Source organism: Mustela nigripes, chromosome 2 (assembly GCF_022355385.1).
Source record: "Mustela nigripes isolate SB6536 chromosome 2, MUSNIG.SB6536, whole genome shotgun sequence".
Lineage (NCBI taxonomy): Eukaryota > Metazoa > Chordata > Mammalia > Carnivora > Mustelidae > Mustela > Mustela nigripes.
The window spans coordinates 143,162,366-143,182,958 of record NC_081558.1 but is presented as its reverse complement, the minus strand read 5'-3'; the positions used below and the strand labels follow the sequence as shown (position 1 = coordinate 143,182,958).

The window sequence follows — 20,593 nt, the reverse complement described above, 5'->3', positions numbered from 1 at the left end:
TGATCAAAAGAATGTTCTGTACCATCAATATGGTAGCTGTTAGTTACACACAGCTGTTCAGCACTAGAAATGTGACTAGTGTGACTGAAGAATTCCATTTTAAATTTTATTTAATTTTAGTTATTTTAAATTTAGATAGCCATATGTAGTAGTTGCTACCCTATGGGGCAGTGTGGATCTAGAAAATATTGGAGTATTAAAAATGAACTGGGGAGGGGGCGCCTGGGTGGCTCAGTGGGTTAAGCCGCTGCCTTTGGCTCAGGTCATGATCTCAGGATCCTGGGATCGAATCCTGCATCAGGCTCTCTGCTCAGAGGGAGCCTGCTTCCCTCTCTCTCTGCCTGCCTCTCTGTCTACTTGTGATTTCTCTCTGTCAAATGGATAAATAAAATCTTAAAAAAAAAACAAAAACAGCAAAACGAATTGGGGAAGTGCTTGAGGCTTTTGGTGATTTTTTCCCCCCTTCTTTTTAGTTTTTAAGGATTCTAAATGTTCCAATGATCACATTTTAAAATAAAAACCCTTTAACTAAAATAGCTCACCATAAAATATATGTAAAAGCATTGATACAAAGTCTAGTAGAAGTTAAAGAGCCAAGTCTGTACCATTTCTTCTTGACAAAGAGTTAAATATGTTCTGTAGCCAACCTGTTATATTCATTATGACAGCTTTTACAATTTTAGGAAGAACTTATTTTAAAGAGTTGTGAGTAAAAAAATTACAAGAGAATTACCTTTCCACATGCTATTCTAGCATCACAGCAAACAATGGAAATTTTTTTGTTTTCTAGTTGGAAATCAAGTAGTCTGTCAGCAATTGGCTCTTTTTCCGGGATATCCACAGAAAGTTGATAAGAAATTGTTTTTAAGTGCTTTGAATCTAATGGGAAAAGAATCACATGAAAGTGGATATTTAAAATATTCAAAAACCTCTCTTCTAAAATGAAATTTTAAACCCTATTACAAAAGGATCACTTCATCAGACTTTTTTTTTTTAATGGAATAAAAATGACGTCCTTCATTAAATTAAAGTGAGCATCTTCTTTTGTTAAAAAAATGAAAACGTTCCTTTGTTAAAAGAAGAAAGATGATTTTTTATTAGGTGAAATTTTCTGGCCTTATGTTTAGTAGGAAATAGTGGAATATCAAGGAACTTTATACTAGAGATTTAGTTTAAACCACAACAAACATTGATCTTTTCTAAGTATCTTTTCAATGGCTCTGAGTGGTAGAGGAGCAACCCCATGTTCAGAAAGATTAAGTAATTTACCCCAAATCAGCCAACCTATAGGGAGAAGAGCAAGGATATATATCAAGAACTTCTGATTCTAAAAATCAGTGCTCCTTCAATTTTACCCCTAACTAGAACAACTGTACAGCTACCTGTAAAGTGGTCTATAGATGTTGCTAATTTATTTCGATCAATAACAATAGTAAGCAGAAGACAAAAACCTCCAAAAGCCACATAACCGAAACACCAGATTTTCTGAACCATTTTAACTGAGGCATTGACTAGAATGAACAATTTATTTATTTTTAAATTATTACTATTTTTTTAGATTTTATTTACTTGAGACAGAGCAAGTGAGAGAGAGAGAGGGAAGGAGAAGGGGGAGGGGCAGAGGAAGAAGCAGACTCCCTGCAGAGCAGGCTCAATTCCAGAACTCCCGGATTAGGACCTGAGCCAAAAAGGCAGACCCTTAATGACTGAGCCTCCCAGGCATCCCTGGAATTAACATTTTAAATATTATTTTTTAAATAAGCCAATTTCAGCTCTTAGTCATCTGAGCTTTCTATGTTCAACTGATGGATAACATCAGCGTTGAGGAACTCACCTTCTTCAGAAAAATTAGTCTGTTCATTTGTCATTATTGCAAATTGTCTGGCCATTTGTCGCTCCTGTTTTCTACAAAATTGAAAAATATGATGCAAAAGTCTGAAATGTGTTTTGAAGCTTAAAACAGAATTTTAGTACAAATTTTAACTGTTTAAATGCTGCCCCTTATTATTTTTATCTTTAAATACTTGTGAATCCAGGCATTTGATCAGTACATACGGGTCTCTACTCTTTAGTCAACAAATTTCTCCAACATGGGAATTCTAAATTGAGCTGAGAATTTGCAGTTAGTAGATTTCTACTTTAAATTGGTGTGTTCACAGAGTTTCTGGGAGCTTCTGAATCTCAGTAACATCCACCCAGAATTTTAGTGGGTTTGCTTTGGCCAATTTTTATTTCTTTACTGGGAACATATCTTCAAAATTATAAATTTTGAAAAAACAACGTTCGTCAACAAAAAGCCCTCTTCTTCAGTGGGCCTGAGTTTCAATATCAAAGGCTCAGTTACCTCCGTAAGGCTTTTTCCTTTGCTTTGAGTCTGTCAACTTCACTGCCATGGGCTGCGTGAGGGTTAATACAGATTAATTCCGCTGTAGGGCCCTGGGTTTTTTTTTTTTCCTCATAGATGTAGTCAATCAGATTTTGAAAATACCTACAACAGGAGGCCTGAAAAATAAAGAGTCCATTTTTCATCTCACTAGTCCTCAATGAAGATAATTAGAGAAGGAAAAAAACAAAAATGGGTAATGCACTTTTGATAACGATCAATGGTTACTTTTTTCTGGTAACTGCTTTCTTGAGTGATAGTTTTGCACAGAGTTGTGCAAAACTATCACTGCAGACAACTTTTAGAACATGAGCCCTTATCCCTCGACACTTCCTCCCCATCCTCTTCTCCTCTGAGCTCCCCCAAAGCCACTAACCTGCATTCTGCATAGGTTTCCTGTTGTGTACATTTCATGTAAGTGGAATCAGACACTTGTGGTACTTTATGATTGGCTTTTGCTTAGCATAACGTTTTCAACTTTCGTCTATGTTGGAGCATGTAAGCATGGATCAGTACCTCGTTCTTTTTATGACTGAATAATATTCCATTATATGGATACACCACGTTTATTGACCTGTTTACCAGCTGATGGTTATTTGGGTTGTTTTCACTTTTCAGCTGGTATGAATCATGTTACTATGCACATTGGTGTACAAGTATTTGTGGAGGTAGAGGTTGTCAGTTTTCCAGGACATAAACTAAGAAGTGTAGTTGCTGGGCTGTAGGTAACTATGTATTTAACTTTTCAAGGAATTGCCAGACTGTTTCTTGAAAGCCATATAATCTTCCAGTTTCTCTACATCCTTGCCAACATTTGTTAGTATTATTCGTCTTTCTGATTACAGCCATCAGAGGGGGTATGAAAAGTTATCCTGTTGTGATTATGATTTACATTTCCCCACCAGCTAACATGTAACCCTGTTAAGCCTTGTAAGAAGATGCAGGAGAAAATACTTCATATGTTTAAAAGTAACACCATTTCCTCCATGAACCTGCTTTAGAACTTACTTCTATTGATTCTGAGTTATTGTCATCAGAGATAATATCCATATTGGAAAGAAATGTTCTTAGATCGCCCCCACAAAATTCACACTGGGGTGATATTTCCTCCTCTTCTTCCTTCAGGGAGGGGAAAGCAAAAATGAATCAATGCCCACAAGGAGGCCCAGAGCCTCTGGGAGCAGCAGGAGTCAGGGCTCTGGGTGGGGCCCGCAAATGTCCAGTAGGGGAGCAGGGGTGGGGCTGGGGGATGTGCAAACCTGTCACAATCCCTGGGGGCTGAAATAGTTGGTGGGGGAACTTGCAGGGGGCTGAGATCCTATACCAGAAGGCACCAAACTTGCAAGGTCTGTATATTCCAGTAATGAGACATTATTTCTATTCAAGGGCTGGGGAGGCCTGAAGAGGCAGAGGTGGTGTTTTGAGGGCCTCTGTCTGGTTCACCAGAGCACAGAGAACCCATCGGGAACTTGTGGGTCCTTAGGGTGCCTCCTCAGTGAAGAAAGAAAGTTGCACAAATGACTTTACTATTGACTTTACTATTTACTATTGACATCAGAGTCTGGTTGGAAGTGTGTGGATTACAGTGTGTGACTTGATGCAGAAGACAAAGGATAACACACATTAGCCCGCAGGTTGGGGTTCTGAATTCTCCTGTCTGTGCTGTGAGGGTAATTTTGAAGGGGCGTGGGAGGCCAGGGGAAGCAACAGGAGACTTGGAGTTAGGGGCTCAAGGGTAGAGGCACTATGGCTAGGTGAGTGTCTGAGGTCACAACTGTGACTGCAGGGGCTCCTGGCAGGCCAGCAGCCAAGCCCAGCACAGGCCTCTGGGAAAAACCCATCTCGTGCGTGGCTCGCAGGTCTTGAGCACTACCAGGCCAGCTGTATCTTCCATTCTTTAGGACTGGCAAAATAACCACTGTGGGGCCAAAGGGTGGATGAGGTGGTCGGTGCCACCAAGCATTCATCACTGGGGAGTGAGGGCTACTGTCTTGAGGCTGTTGAACTACCCGATAATAAGTACTGTGCATGGCTGAAAGTGGAACACTTTGGGAGGGGTGGGTAAAGCCCCGCCCTGGACAGATGGTGGTGGAACGTCTAGTTTGTCTCTCATGTGACAGGACAGGCGGAAAGAGAGTGTGGCGATGCCATTTCCCTACCAGGGTCTGGGTCATTAGCTTTTCAGCCCATAGTCCCTTCAACCCTTCACCTGTGGGAGAAGGAAGGTGGAGATGCTTCCAAAGATCACGAGGGGGGCTGGCCTCTGCACCTGAAGAGGCTGCAGCTGGAAAGGAGAGCTGGCAGGCCAGCGCCTGGTGCCCTTGTCAAAGCCCCATGAGATCTGCCGTGTATAAAGATCCGGGGGCCAGTGTAGGGACCACTCCCCTGGAAGAAAGGCCACCAGGCTTTCTTCATGTTCAAAACCATCTCGGGGGGTCAGCAGAAGAAAACGCCAGACACTTCCTTGGGTACAAGCTTTTGTGGTTCAGCAAGAGGAAGGAGCTAGGTTTGAATCAAGAATTTCATTCTGAAGAGTCTGAAGGGTGAGCCTAAAGTTTAGAAAAACCTGGACAAACACAAACAGCAAATACTGACCAATATTACATTCCATGGCATGTTTAATGTGTCCACCACATTAGACTTGTAGAGTTTAATGTGCTGCCCCGAGCGGCTATGAGCAGCATGGGGTGTGTCCGCCCAGCATTCCCACACACACGTCTGCCTCACACCGCCTCCCACGATGGCTGGCTCTTATTCCCAGGGAGGAAGCCTGCACCTTTAGTGTACCCCGAAGTAAATAATGAAGGAGGTTCCAGTCTGGGGATGGTGAAGCTCTCTTCACATGGCCAAGCCATCCCGAGTTTGGAAATAATCATACCACCCATCAGTTTCTCCCAGCTCTGGTGCAGCAGGACAGTGTGCGGTCCTGTTGGGATTATGAGGGCGGCCTTTCCCTTCCCCACCAGGCAGAGGCAGTAACTGGTCACTTAAGGTGATCAAGTATGGCAGACATTCACCTTTGTTGCCAGGCCTTGTGGCCACTGTTACAGGATGAATCGTGTCCCCTGAAACAACAGTTTGGAAGTCCCAACCCCTGGTCCCTGGAAATGGGGCTTTATATAGATAGGGGGTCTTTGCGGATGTAAGCAAGTGAGGATGAGTCATTAGGTCATAATCCAACAGGACTGGTGTCCTTGGAGAAGGACGACACCGGGACGCAGACACACAGAGAATGCCAGGATAGCTGAGGCCACATAGGAGTGGAACAGCCCCAAGCCAAGGAAGGCCAGGGTTCCATGGCCACGCTGGAAGCTAGGAAGAGGCAAGGAAGCATGCTGTCTGAGAGGGTGGACCGGTTGGCGCATGGACTTTGAACTTCTAGCCTTCAGAACTGTGAGACAGTAAGTTGCCATGGTTTTAAGCCACCTGGTTGGCGGTACTTAGGTCCAGCGGCCCCAGCAGACAGACACAGCCACCCTGAGTGCCGTTCCACATAAAAGAGCTCTTTGCCTGGCTTTGTTTTTTAGAGTATGTTCATATCTTCTGGGCAAATCGTCACATGGCTTATTACATTATGTATTAATAAATGAAATTTAAAAATATTTAAAACAACACGAATTAAAATCACCTTGAAGTTAATGCCTAAATTGGAACTCTCTGGTTTGAATGTCAGAATGGATGGTGGCCCGATGCTAGGCAATGTTCTCAGAGAAGGCTCAAACAGGGTGATGAAATCTTCTTTAAACTACATTTTTAGAAAGAGAGAGAATCGATGTTTGAATAAGTGATATTTACCATGAACATGCTTGAGTATTGGACTGATAAACGTTTCTTACCTCCAGCTCACATAAAATACTCAGTCTTCGCTCTTCTGGATTAATTACCCATTTTTCTGAAGAGAAAAGCATCAATTTAGAAAGCAAGTATAAAATCTTTGTAACAGAGTCTTCTACTCTCTCGTCACCCACTACCCATCTCAAACACACACACACACACACACACACACACACACACTTTTACAATGTCTTGAAACCTTTTCCCCACCTCCTCGGGTAAATTCTTAAGGGAGGGCATTTTGAGAGGGGCGGGCACATCCCAGTTAAGTGTGGTTCCCCAGTGGCAGCTGGCCTTCTCAGGCAGAGGGAAGGACTCCAAACATCCATTTACCTCTTAACTTAGAAGCCAGATTTTCAGGTTCAGTTTCTTTGATTACAGAGGTTGCTTCCTTCCCTGTAGAATGAGTGTACATTTGTCATCAATCCTGACAAAGTAGGAAAGAAGTGTAATGTAAAAGAAAATATGCCTGTCGGAAAAAGAAATACCCTTATCTGTGTTTGTTTGACCTTTGACCTTGTACCTTTTACTTTTTTGTTTTTTAATCAATTGTGGGGAACAATCGTAGCTTTTTATCAATCGTGGGGAACAGAGGAGAGCCACCACTGAAGGATCATATTTAAAAATGTGTCCCTTGGGCGCCTGGGTGGCTCAGTGGGTTAAGCCGCTGCCTTCGGCTCAGGTCATGATCTCAGGGTGCTGGGATCGAGTCCCGCATCGGGCTCTCTGCTCAGCAGGGAGCCTGCTTCCTCCTCTCTCTCTGCCTGCCTCTCTGCCTGCTTGTGATCTCTCTCTGTCAAATAAATAAATAAAATCTTTAAAAAAAAAAAAAATAAATAAAAATGTGTCCCTATTCCTTTCTGGTCCTAGACTTCTACAGAGATGCACACTTTATTTGATTATAAACGTTATTTGCAGACTCTTTTGTTTCCCTCTTTCTAAAGTACTACTTTGTCTACCTTATGTCTGTTATTCTGTAAAAGACTTCAGGTTGAAGGGTGCTAAGGGTTCTCCTTTAAGACACTGAACTCAACCATGAGGATTATTCCCTCCACAGATTCCATGGCAGTACTGGAAATGGGGAAGGTAACCATCAGCAACTTTAAATAAATGTCTAGAGGATTTAAACGGATAGAACTGGAATGATGGAAACCAACCAGATCAACCTACAGTGGGACAGAGGTATGGGGAGGGAGCTGGCCCGTTTGCTCACAGAGCCAGGACCAGCAAGGACTGCTGTGGGAGAAAGAAGTGGGCTCCATGCACTTCCTATGTGGAGTATCCGGAAAAATTTTAAATGTGTTTTAGGTATTTTGGCCGACAGAAATACCAGCACAGGTATAAAAAAAATGTATGCACAAAGATTTTTATTAAGGCATGAGTTGTTAAGGGGAAGAGCTCAAAACATCAAACCAAACCAAACCAACTCTGAAATATCTAGCCATCAGTTTTATTACATAAGCCACAATAACTGTATATAAAGTAACGCTATGCTGTTGTTTCAATGAAATAGATCTATCTTTCATGACATGGAAAGGTGTCCATCATGCACTGCTAAGTAAAAAAGTTAAAGAAGAGATAAAATTGCCATTACTCATGGGAAATGTTAATTGTTCTGCAGACTTTCAACTTACAAACTATTAGCATTAGTAAGAAATTTCAGCAATGGGTGGGTCCGATACAAGATTAATATATAAAAATCAATAATTTTCCTATGCAATGACAATAATTAGAAAATGGGAAAAAAGTGTCCAATTGTTACATCAATACAGGACTATAAAACACCTAGGAATAAACTAGGAAGAGCTGCATGAGTCCTTTATGGGGAAAATATCCCCCACAAAACTATGAAAGAAGATCTGAAAGAAATGGAGGAGCACACTTAGGCTCACTAGGTTCCTGCTTGGTTCAGACTGAGCGGCCATTAGATGAGGTGGCCCGGCTGCCTTCCTTGGTAGCCTAGGTAAACAAACCGAAATCCACGCCAGTGAATTCCTGTAAATGCCTCAAGGTTAAGAACAGCCAATGGGGACAGCCAAGGAGGTTTCCCATATATCTCAAACCCATAAGCTCTCCAATTAAAAAATTTCCTTGTTCTGCTCCGGGGTCTTCTCTGTAAGAACCTCCCCCTGCCCCCGCTCTTGTCTGGGGAGCACTCCTAACTATGTCCTGTTGGGCACTGCTCCATTTTCAATCCATGTTTGCTCAAACCTAGACATCTGAAAATGCCTCAGTTTGTCTTGTAACACTGCTAAGATGGGGTGACAAATCAACTTGTCAAGTTCCATTGAGAAATCCCATCAGAATTACTGCATAGATTAATTTGGGAATGATTAACATCTTTTTAGTATTTGGTCCATTCTCCTGTTAGATTTTGTCACTCTTCTGTGCAAACCCTGGAGTGTCTTTCTACTTCGGTCCCATTTATAAAGATCTGGTCCTCAATTGTCCCTTTGACCCTCAGATCCTCCTCCTACTTACTTCCCTGCAGCCACACTGACTGCCCCCTTGCTCTGGGAGGAGGCCTATGCTACTCCAGTCCCTGTGCCTGGAATCCTCTTTCCCTGGAAACCGTTCTGGCTCATTTCTCTCACATCCTTGAGGTCTTAGCTTCTCAGTGAAGATTTCCCTGAGCACCCCATGTCACCTTGCCCCCCTCCCACCCAACATCTCCTGTCCCTTCCTCTGCTTTTTCTCCTTAGCATGTCTATTGTCCAATGTACTATGTATTTGTGTATTATCTACCTCACCAGCCCCGCACACACCTTCCACACTTTAACACCAGATCACTGAGACAGGGTTTTTTTTTTTTTTCTTGTTTGTTTGTTTTTCTTCATTGCCATTTCCCTAAAACCGGGTCTGGACTATGATGGGTGCTTGGCACGTGGTAGGTGCTCGATAAGCCTCTGATGAATACGTGACATAATATAAAAAAATAGAAACGTTCAAAGAAAAGGCTATTCATAATTCCTTATACTGGGATAAATTAAAATTTTCATTTTTATATATTTCTTAATGGTTCGCATTTAGAAACAGCATGCATTTTAGTTCTTAATAAAAAATGAAGACATATATCAAAACATAAGGGCAGATTTTTTCTTGATGCGAACATATTGCCAAGCCAAAGCTAAGAAATTAAACTACTCACTCCTCCGCCTTTTGCCAGAAAATTCTTGAAGCCAGCTTTCTTCTGTTTGTACTGATGTTGGAATTCCTGGATACAAAGTGTGATACATAGTCCTGAAGTTTAAACAAAGTGTTAGTTTTGAGTGTATCTATAGAGTTGTTAGCAGTTCTTCGGAACACAGCACATTTTAACAGTCAAATACTGCAGGTACATAGGAGAGCCTGGTTTCTATTTTCTTTGAAATATATTCTTCCATTGTTATCTCTCAGTAAAGTCAGGCACAGTGTGTTTTCATCATAGGGCAGTGTTCCTGAGTCCCAGAGACTCCCAATGCCATATCCCCACCCCACCCCACCCCCGCCCAGGGAATAAATTACCACCACTATTATCAGTGCATGTGCGTTGGTGGTGACAGTGATGGAATGTGTGTTTAAACATTTATTTTAATTTAAATGAGACATATTGTACATTTTATTTATTTAAGTAATTTCTACTTCCAACATGGGGCTTGAACTCTCAATGCTGAGATCAAGAGTGCTATGCTCCTCCAGCTGAGCCAACCAGGTGTTCCACTTAAGTAGCTTAAAAATAGTCCAAACCTTTTTTTTTTTTTTTTAAAGTTGAAGCTCAATGCTTTGTAATCAAACAATTGGTATTCTTTCTACAAGTAGTTCAGTTACTTGAGTTATCACTGACATGATAGAAAGGCAGAAATATATTTTTACTAGTTAAGATGACTGTTACCAGTAATAAGTGAGTAATAACTATTGCTTCAAGTTTCTTTGTCTCTTTGAATTTCAGGTTTTTTTGGTAATAATTTTCTGGATCTTCTGAAGTTATCAAATCTTTTTCAAATAATTGAGTCAATTTTAGGTTCTCACTTTTTTTTTTGTTAAAACCATTCTTCGTTCTCTTTATGTCTCTACCTTCCTTTTTTAATGCTTAGTTCCTTGGCACACTGCATCACTGGGATGTTTTAATCCTGAAATGACTGTGTCTTGTAATAAGTGAAGAATAACTCAGCCAAAGCCACCTCTGCAAATCTCTGGGGGATCCTGTTTATCTCACCTACCAGATAAATAAGTTACGGGGACCAAGGGTAAAGGCATATATATATATATGCATATATATATATATATATATATGCATATATATATATATTTGTGTGTGTATATATATATATACACACACACATATACACACATACATATATAAAGATTTTATTTATTTATTTATTTATTTATTTATCAGAGAGAGAGAGAGAGAGAGAGAGAGCACACACAAGCAGGTGGAGCGGCAGGCCGAGGGAGAGGGAAAAGCGGGCTCCCCACCGAGCAAGACCCTGACGTGGAACTTGATCCTAGGACCCTGGGATCATGACCTGAGCCAAAGGCAGATGCTTAACCAACTGAGCCACCCAGGTGTCTCAAGGGTAAAGGCATATTAAAGAGCAATCCCTAGACAGCACTGTATGTCTGGTGCTTTTTTCCCGAATTCAATGGTTAGCAAAATCAATACATTATCCACCAAAGGCTCTTTGCCTTCCTGAAACCAATACCAAAGATTGTTTTTGAAATTCTGTGTAAAGATAGCGGGTGACCGAGGATAACAAAATTAACGTTTATAGAGAACTTACTATGTAGTAGTCCCTTCACAACAGTTGCCTTATTCACTCTATTTCATTCCAATTAACAAAAACTAATCAAGGCTGTATTAATATTTCCTTTCTCCAGGCAAGGAAACTGAAGCTCTAGGGAACTTCTGAAACATTGCATGGGCCAGATGGAGATGGGGCCCTAACCTGTTCAGCTTCAAAATCTGTTTCTCCACATTCATCTGCCGCCTACAGTTGGCCCCATTTTCAACCAGAATAGTAATAGGGCAATTAAAAATAGGAGGTGAGCCAATAGTGGTTGCATTTTTATGACTTTTTAAGGACAGATTTCCACAAAAACGCAATCTCATGAAATTCACCAGAGAATGCTTGGAAATCTAAAAGAAGCGTCTTCTTAGGAAGATTTATGAAGGGAAATTATGAATTTCATCAAGTAAAGAGATAGATGTTCCCACATCATAGGAAGTTCAGGTCAAGCTGGCATTTGAGCACCCAGTTCCCTCCCTATCCAAGATCTTACTGAAATAACAAACACAAACAAACAAACAAATACAAAAATAGCCCTGGAGGGGGCCTGAGTGCCTCAGTCTTTTAAGGACCCACAGTCCTGGGATAGAGCTCCCGAGCCCCTCATCAGGCTTCCTGCTGGCTGAGAGCCTCCTTCTCCCTCTCCTGGCTTGTGTGCTCACTTTCTCTCTGTTAAATAAATAAATACAATCTTAAAAAAAAGAAAAAAGAAAAAAATCCCTGGGAAATTAGAAACACGTCATCAGTAGACCAGTAATATTGAAGTCCTTACAGAACAAAAATAAATGGCTTTCATTTGATGGAAAACCAGAGTGGAGAATACCACAGCTTCAGACAAAAGAGGTAAGTAAAGTTCTTCTGGGAAGTTCTTTGCTCAGACTCAACCAAATGCAGTAAGGAGGGAGCTAGGGACTGCCATCAGAGGAGTTCAAGAAGTCAACTCAAAGCAGTTGGCCAGTGCCACAGCCAGGCCTGTTCTTCTCCCCTTACACAGGAAGGTTGTTTTTATTTCCAGATGAAGCCCAAAGCACTGCTCCCCACAAAGAGTGGGCAGCCTCTCTGTGGAGATTTTGGGTCTGAAAGACAAGCAGAGCACAGTGAGAGTTTCCACAGGACCTGCCGGATAGGCCTGAATGAGGAAGGAGGGACACCCCACCCAGAAATGAAATGCCTGAAGAACTCCGACCATGAAGCAATGTGTCCTTATCCTAACTCTGGTAATAGGGGGGCATCCTGCTTGCCTGCTTCCAGCCGACACTCCAGGAGAGGCTGGCTCTGACAGGCCCCATCCACCCACGCATGCACGAATCACCACCAAGCCTCAAGCAGTGCTGTGAAGAACTACTCAGCTGCAGAACGACTCCATTCTGCCTGCCTAACGGCCATTCATTTATAAATACAAACTGATAACACAGGCTTACCAGTCACCTAAGGGCAATCAATAGTATGGAAGAGAAGCACCAAGATAAACAGAACTCATCCTGAAAAGAATGAACTTCAACGAACAAAAAAGAACTTTAGTGTAAGAATACTCTCAAAAAAGACCTACAAGCAACAACTATTTGAACAGCGACACAGAGCAAGATCTGGTTCTTGGAAATGACAAATATGAAAAACGAAATAAAAATTTTTGTACAAGGGCTTTGTATTATCTTATAAATACCCCAAATCTTAAAGATACCTGAGAGGGCCAACAGCTATCCAGTAGGATTTCTAAAGGAAAGAACAGAGACAAATGAAGGAAGGAATCAAATGCCACCAGTGTCTGAGAATCAGAACGATCAGCATACCAGGTACTAAAAGGCAAAGAAACAATATCTTCAGAGCTCTGAGGAAAAGGGCTTTAAATGTATTCTTTTATGCTATGTTATATTAATTAAGTATGCGGGTAAAATGAAGAAATCTCCAGATAGGCAAGAACTCAGGAGTTTGAATACCTATGAGATCTGCATGAGATAATTACCTGAGGAGTTTCTCCAGCTAAGAGGAAAGGAATAGAAGCTGGGAATCAAGAAAATGTGGCCACTGCACCCAACTCAGGAAAGCTAAAGACAATTAAAAACAACTGAGAGGTGAAAAGTTCTCCTTTTAGGAGCCAAGTTTTACTAGCATAGGATTTTTTTTTTTTTTTTTTTTGGTGCACTAATCCAATCACATTATTGGATTCTTAGCATGAAATTATATTGTTGATTGGCTTTCAATTTTTATAATTAACTTGTACTGACTTAATTATGATTATAAAACACAACATGAACATAAAACTTGGCAAAGTAAAATGACTTTATATGACTATATATTACACATTAATATAGTTTGTTATAAAATGTATATAATGTATTACTTGGGATAGGAAGGGGTGTGAGGAGAGATAGAAGAAAGTAGAAGTGCATTAGTGGGTTAACGTTTCATAATAAGAATTAATATAATAGGTAGGGCTCCTAGGTGGCTTAGTTGGTTAAGCAACTGCTGCTGTTTGGCCCCACGTCATGATCCCGGAATCCGGGGATGGAGTCCTGCATGGGGCTCCCAGTGGAGCTGGGAGTCTGCTTCTCCCTCTGACCTTCTCCCCTCTCATGCTCTCTCTCTCTCTCTCAAATAAATAAATAAAATCTTTTTTTTAAAAAAAGGAGTTAATAGGTAGCCGCTAAAGTTGATAAATCAGATAGTAGAGATTTAAATACCTTAAAATCCTAAAGGCTAGAAAAACTAAAAATAACATCACTACCAAAAATGAAGAGGAGAGAAATAGTAATGAGTTATAGTCCTCATCTTTCATGGGTGGGAAGCCCATAAATGTCACAAATGGATAAATCAGAGAATGAAAATACACTATTTAAATTTATATTGGAGTGGTGTCTGGCTGGCCAAAGTCAGTATAGCACGCAACTCTTGACCTTGGGGTTGTGAGTTTGAGCCCCACATTGGGTAAAGAGATTACTTAAAAATAAAACCTTAAAAAAAAAAAAAAACCAAATAAAATTATATTAGAAACAAACTGTTAACAATATGTTAACTGGTGAGTGGGAGTGTGAGGATGAAGAAGGGCATGGAGATTTTTTATTTTATACCTTTGTATACTTTAATATTTTAACCATGTACATATTTTTTACTTAAAAAGTTGAATTAAAAGGATAAATAAAAACATAAAAGTGGGACAGAACAATCCTGATGCTTAGGAATTTAGAATTTGCTTGTAAAAGCAAAGTTTAGGTGAATAATAATTCAAGATTGTGGACTCAGGTTTGGTGTGAGATTTCAGGGAAGATTTATAAACATGTCCCAAAAGGTATTTCTCTGGTCTCTTCCTGTGTTTGAAGGCTAATAGCAAGAATAACAATAAGAAAAAGAGAGAAGGGGGGAAAAAAAGACTATAATTTCCAGTCTCCTTCACAGAATATGTCTGTAATCACGGTCTCATTTAGCCAATAGAGACCTATGCCCTAAACATTCAGAACCCTGGCTATTGTCTACCTGGCAGAGTGTTATTATTTCATGTTTTATGAAGTGGACATGCCATGTCTGTGGGTAGATGGACAGGGACCTTGTCTCTATCCCCAAAAAAACTTTTTGAAGAAATTACTTGTAAGTGTCCTAGATTATTTTACTCTATTTCCAGACATGTTTATCCAAGAGGTAAACACCATCAGCTTCCAAAAATAATATGAAAGCAAAACATTTCTTACCTATTTAAATTCGTTTCAGAAAAGTCTTTCCTAAATGTCTGGAATATTTTAGGAAAACCTGTTGAATGAAACATTAAACAATTTATCCACTCTTCCTAAATCAGTGGCTCTCAGAAGGGCAATTTCTTCCACCCCCCACCCCCGCAGGAGACCTTTGGCAACATCTAAAGACATTTGTGATTATCATAGAGTGGGGGCTCAGGGCGTAGCCCCCTCTAGAGGCAAGAGATGCTACCAAACATCTATAATGCAGAGGACAGCCCCCTCCCACGCTCTGCCCAACAGAGGAGGATCCTGGCAGAAATCAATACTGGGAGGTTGAGAATCCTCTAGATAACTGCCCTGCCTCTCTTTTTAAGGAAGAGACTATTGTGGTTTTAGCACAGGAACTTAAACACGAGGTAGGTTTTTTGGAGGACGGTCTTAGAAGCATAACACTCTAAAGGCACTACTGTTCCAGGAGTGGAACGTTCGTGTGTGTGTGTGTGTGTGTGTGTGTGTGTGTGTGTAAGTAAAAGAGGTGGGGGGGGTGGGGGGGCGTGGGGGGGGGGGTGAGAGAGGGAGTGTGGGTGAGTGAAAGGGGGGGGGGGGGTGGGGGAGGGGGGGGGGGGGGGAGATAGAGGGAGAGAGAGGGAGGGAAAGGGAGAGAAAGGGAGAGGGAGGGAGGGAGGAAACAAAATCACGGCCAGAATGCACAGAGGAGTACTACCAAATGCGCTCCTTATGGCACCACCCAAACTTCAGCTTCGCCCAGCGTTTCAACGATGTCCTAAACTCTGAGCCATCACAAAGGCTCGGCCAAGATTTCAGTGCCTCTGACAGAAGGGCCGGAGATAGACTGGGTTGTGTGTGGAGTGTGCATGTATTTAAAAACCAGCCGCGCAAGGAGACCAAGGCTCTGGAGTCGGACGACCCGCAACCCCGAGGGCCCGGGAAGCCGTAGAGGAAGGGGCGGGCAGGGGCTGTACTTTTCTGGGGAGTGGAGGTGCTCCACTGCGAGCTCCAGCTCTGGGTCTCGCTCTGCGACGGTCTCAGCCTCTGGCTGAGCGGCGGGGTCGGGCTCAGGCTGGGGCTCAGGATGCTGGTAAAGCGGGGAAGGTAGGGCTCTGAATTTTCGCCATTGCCGACACCGAGCTCCAAAGCCTTCCAGAAGTACTCATCGCTGAATGTCCCGTGGACCTCCACCTTCTTCTTCTCTGGGTCTACGGCCTCCTCCTCCTCCTCCTTCTCCACCTCCTCTTCTTCCTCCACCACCTCCTCCATCTCTGCCAACACCTCCTCTTCCTCCTGCCAGTCCTCTTCCGTCTCGGGCTTTCTGAAGCTGCGACGCGAGTGCAAGTTGGCCATGGCTGGCGGGAAGCTGGGTGGCCGCTAGCGCAGTGGCCGGCGCTGCGGCCGGTCTAGGCTGGAGAGCGCGCAAGCTATTGTGCATCTGTCTCCCTGGGCAACCGCCCGCCGCGCGCTTCCGAGCCGGGGGATTTAAAGCCGCAGCACCCGCGGGGCGAGGGGAGGGGCGGCGGGGCAGTGAGCTGCTAAGGAGCCAGGACCGCGGGCAAGCTTCTTTCTCACCCGCTTTCCCCTCGCAGCCTGTGGCGAACTGACCTCCCTTTCCCGTCAGGTCCTTTGAAGCGTGTTTGTTTGTTTGTTTGTTTGTGTGAGTGGGGTAGGCGGAGTCACTAATGACATCGTGAGGCCACTTGGTATGGTTGAGGCTGGATTTTGGTTTTTGAGTAGATACATGTTTGTTGGAACTTACTGTAAAACTTTATTACAAAAAAAGTCACCAGCCTTTGGGTCGCAGTTCGCTGCTTTGCTTTTTTAATTGATTTTATCTCGATTAATGAGATTTTGGGTGCTCCTTAAATTTTGTGCCCGAGATGGGTGCCTTGCTCTAGACCCAGTCATGCTTGTCGCAAAGCCTGAGGCATCTGGCTACTCTAAGTACCACCTGTATCTTTCCGGGGGCTTTGTTTTCAGTTTATTGTATTTATTTTTGTAAAATATTTGTATACACATAAGGAGGCAGATAGAATGATAGGTAATGTACGTTGTTTACTTACCACCCAGACTGGAGCATACATCTTCACTGTAGAGTTCAGCACCCTTTGAAAGGCCTCTCACATCTGAGAAACGTTCCTGGTGAGAGAAATTGTGTTTTTGCTGTTTGACTTCACCTCTAAGGTAAAGGAAGTAAACTGAGATTCTCCGTGGCTGAGGACACCTGACTGTTGTGAAAAAGGCCTGGACTGACCCTTATATTAAGTGAACAGGATTAGGTCTAAAAGTCTTCTTGTCTGATCTCTGTTAAATCACTTGACCTTGTTCAACTTCAGTTTCCCTGGGGGTAAATTGGGAATAATCATACTTTACCCCTGAGATGTTTGTGGATATCAGTGAATGTGAAATGACAGCCTATAACTGTTAGAGCCTTTCAGCCAAAGACCATCCTAGGAACGTACATGTGCTTAAATATGTTATCATCGATTATAGCAAGGTGTCTTGTAAGAGCGTAGTAGGGTGTAGCATTTAGTTAGATGATTCAGGAGAAGGTTTAAGCAAGCAGGGTTTTGCTCTGAATTGGACACTGTCAGAAAGTGGGAGCTGTTCTATGGTGGAGTATTTTGTGGTGGCTCGGTAACTTTATTTTTATGATTAGACAAAACCATGAAGTTGCTTTGTTTTATTTCATTTTGTCATGGTGTCAGAGGGACCTTGCGTTTTGCTTAGTTTGGGAGGCTATATCGAAATATCATAAACAGGGTGGTTTATAGACGACAGAAATCTATTCTCATGGTTCTAGAGGCTGGGATGAACAAGATCAGACAGACTTGATGTCTAGTGAGAATCTGCTTCTGGGTTCATACGCCTCTGTCTTTTGGCTCTGTCCTCATGTGGCAAAAGCAACAAGGGAACTCCTTGGGGCCTCTTTTATTTTTATTTTATTTAAAAATTTTTTTTTATTTTTTTATAAACATATAATGTATTTTTATTCCCAGGGGTACAGGTCTGTGAATCACCAGGTTTACACACTTCACAGCACTCACCATGGCACATACCCTCCCCAAAGTCCGTAATCCCACCCCCTCTCCCCACCCCCCTCCCCCCAGCAACCCTCAGTTTATTTTGTGAGATTAAGAGTCACTTATGGTTTGTCTCCCTCCTGATCCCATCTTGTTTCATTTATTCTTCTCCTAACCCCCTAACCCCCCACGTTGCATCTCCACTTCCTCATATCAGGGAGATCATATGATAGTTGTCTTTCTCTGATTGACTTATTTCACTAAGCATGATACCCTCTAGTTCCATCTACGTCATTGCAAATGGCAAGATTTCATTTCTTTTGATGGCTGCATAGTATTCCATTGAGTATATATACCACATCTTCTTGATCCATTCATCTGTTGATGGACATCTAGGTTCTTTCCATAGTTTGGCTATTGTGGACATTGCTGCTATAAACATTCGGGTGCACGTGCCCCTTTGGATCACTACGTTTGTATCTTTAGGGTAAATACCCAGTATTGCAATTGCAGGGTCATAGGGTAGCTTTATTTTCAACATTTCGAGGAACCTCCATGCTGTTTGCCAGAGTGGTTGCACCAGCTTGCATTCCCACCAACAGTGTAGGAGGGTTCTTTGAGTCCTTTTTTAGAAGAGCACTAATTCCATTTATGAAGACTCTCCCCTTAGGACCTAATCACCTTCCAAAGGCTCCACCTCCAAATACCATCACCATGGAAATCAGGTTTCATTGTAAAAGAGAGCACATTTAGTCGACAGTATCTTGTCTGAGATTCTTATTCTTCCAGAATGTTTCTGTCCAACAGAAAGACAAAATGACCTGGCTGTGTCAGACCAGTTTGTAACAATCATGAGCTCTAGCTGTGAATATTAGGTCAGTTCCTGACATCAGGGACTCCCATTTATGAGCTTTCCAGCCCAGAAGACTTGTACTAACAGGGCTCTCAAGGGAGCAGGAAGTGAGAAGATAGGTATGGAGAATCACAGGCAATATGACTGTCAAATACTTAATGAGCACTAGGAGCTAGCCCTCTGCTGGGTGCTGGGCCATGGCCGTGAAGAAGAAAGGGACGGTCCCCACCCTCACTACGCGAGGACAGTACCAACCCCTTGGCAGGAGTCTGGCAAGCTATGGGGTCCTGAGGCAGGACAGGGCAGATGAAGGCACAAAACCGCCCATGCACTCCAGAAAATTAGAGGGAAAGATATTGTAATATTCCTGGAAGAAGGAGAGTTCTCATAGGCTAGCAAAGCAGTCGGTACAGATAAGAGATAGTTTTGCTGCTCTGGAAGGAAGAGTGAAATGTGGAGAGGAGGCGTTTGGAGAGGAGGCGAAAAGCAGTTGAAAGCATGTCAGCAGGCTCAGGGCAGGAAAGGGACTGACACAGGGAAGTGTGGTAGAGAGGACGAAGTACAAATAAGATAAGTGGTTTTTTTTTTTTTAAAGCCCAACCTTTTTTTGGGCAATAAAAGCATTTTGATGCCAGAAGGGCCCTTTGAGGTGACGCAATTCACCAGCTACTTGTATGTGGGGAAGTGACTTGTTCCAGAGGAGGCAAGCTTATTTCTTCCCAGGGTCCTAAGACAGCAGAATGGAAATGAGATGTGGGTGTGTGTGTGGGGGGGGGGGGGGTAGGGTGCAGGAAGGAGAGAGCAAGTGTGAAAGTACTTGTGCTTAGTCTGTGTTGCCTGCCCCTAGCTTGGTTCAGTGCCGGTTACAGGGTTACAGCATTTTCTCAATGGTGTAGTGAACTCATTTTTATGTGAGCCTTATTTAGGACCTTTGGTAAGGCCTTTTTGACAGTCTTAGGAATCCTTTCTTTGGATTCATTTACTCTACAAAAAAATTTATTTCCTTTTCATGGAACATCATTCTCTGTTTTGGCCAATGAGAGATAAGATGGCACAGGGCCATTATTGCTTCCCTCCCCTGGCCCAGGAGCTCTCTGAAACCCGAGGCCTGGGACTGGAGAAGCGGGCACCGCCCCTCACTCACTCCGAGCTTGTTCAGCATTGGTCCCTCCATGTGAGATTCCCGATCTGCCTAATTCACGGGGCTGTTTTGTTATACAATTTGATTATTATTTTTATTATATTATACATATGTTATTGAAATTTTTTCTTGTTGAGAACTAATCTTTTTTTTTTAATTCTATTTTTTTAAAAAAGATTTATTTATCACAGAGAGAGTGCGAGCCAGGAGGGAGTGGGAGGGGAACACAGAGGGAGAGGGAAAGAAGCAGACTCCCTGCTGAGCATGGAGGCCTGATTTGCAGCTCAATCCCATACTCTGAGGTGGTGACCTGAGCCAAAGTCAAGTGTCAGTCACTTGACCGACCAAGCCATCTAGGTGCCCCTGGTGTTTTACTTTTAGAACCACACAGTTTTGTTTAGAAAATAATGTTACTTTTATAATCTGTAAAATGTTTTAGGTGCTTCCAATCTAAGTTGATTTTTAAACATTTTCTTCTTCTCAAAAGTATATAGTCCTATATAATTGTTCTCTGTTGTCATCATTTGGTATATTGTTTCTCTTTCCTCCGTTGTCTGTCTGAAGACGGACATGAATACATCCACCTTGAGAAAGGCAAGAGAGAGAATTTTTGCCCAGTGCAAACAATATTTGCAGGCAGAATATTTTGGTAGATAGCTCTCAGCTCAGAAGGAAAGCACTGGGACTCTTCAGAATGCCTTGGTTAAGCATTGCTCTCATTCATAATAGAGGAACAATAGCAAAGAACCACAACCTTGATGAGGGCTGAGGAGTAATGAGCCTGGCTGTGTCCATTTGGGTTGCTCTGACAAAAAACCACAGACTGGATGGCTTTTTATAAACAATAGGCCTTTATTTCTCACAGTTCTGGAGACTTGAAAGTCCCCCGTCCGGGTGGGGGCAGATTTAG

The 20,593-nt window shown here is 42.5% G+C and overlaps 1 protein-coding gene across 1 annotated transcript in view; it reads right to left on the bottom strand.

The window, feature by feature from the left end:
* ERICH6 (glutamate rich 6) overlaps nucleotides 1–16,016 on the bottom strand; it is a 31,184-nt gene extending 15,168 nt beyond the window's left edge. Inside the window, exons 1-10 of the mRNA XM_059388349.1 lie at nucleotides 15,638–16,016; nucleotides 14,670–14,727; nucleotides 9,366–9,457; nucleotides 6,551–6,613; nucleotides 6,220–6,275; nucleotides 6,012–6,128; nucleotides 3,392–3,502; nucleotides 2,345–2,502; nucleotides 1,835–1,905; nucleotides 734–879 (exon numbers count right to left, since the gene is read on the bottom strand). Of these exons, the coding sequence (XP_059244332.1) occupies nucleotides 734–879; nucleotides 1,835–1,905; nucleotides 2,345–2,502; nucleotides 3,392–3,502; nucleotides 6,012–6,128; nucleotides 6,220–6,275; nucleotides 6,551–6,613; nucleotides 9,366–9,457; nucleotides 14,670–14,727; nucleotides 15,638–16,016 (1,251 nt within the window). The remainder of the gene's footprint in view (nucleotides 1–733; nucleotides 880–1,834; nucleotides 1,906–2,344; nucleotides 2,503–3,391; nucleotides 3,503–6,011; nucleotides 6,129–6,219; nucleotides 6,276–6,550; nucleotides 6,614–9,365; nucleotides 9,458–14,669; nucleotides 14,728–15,637) is intronic.
* Between the last annotated feature and the right edge of the window lie 4,577 nt (nucleotides 16,017–20,593).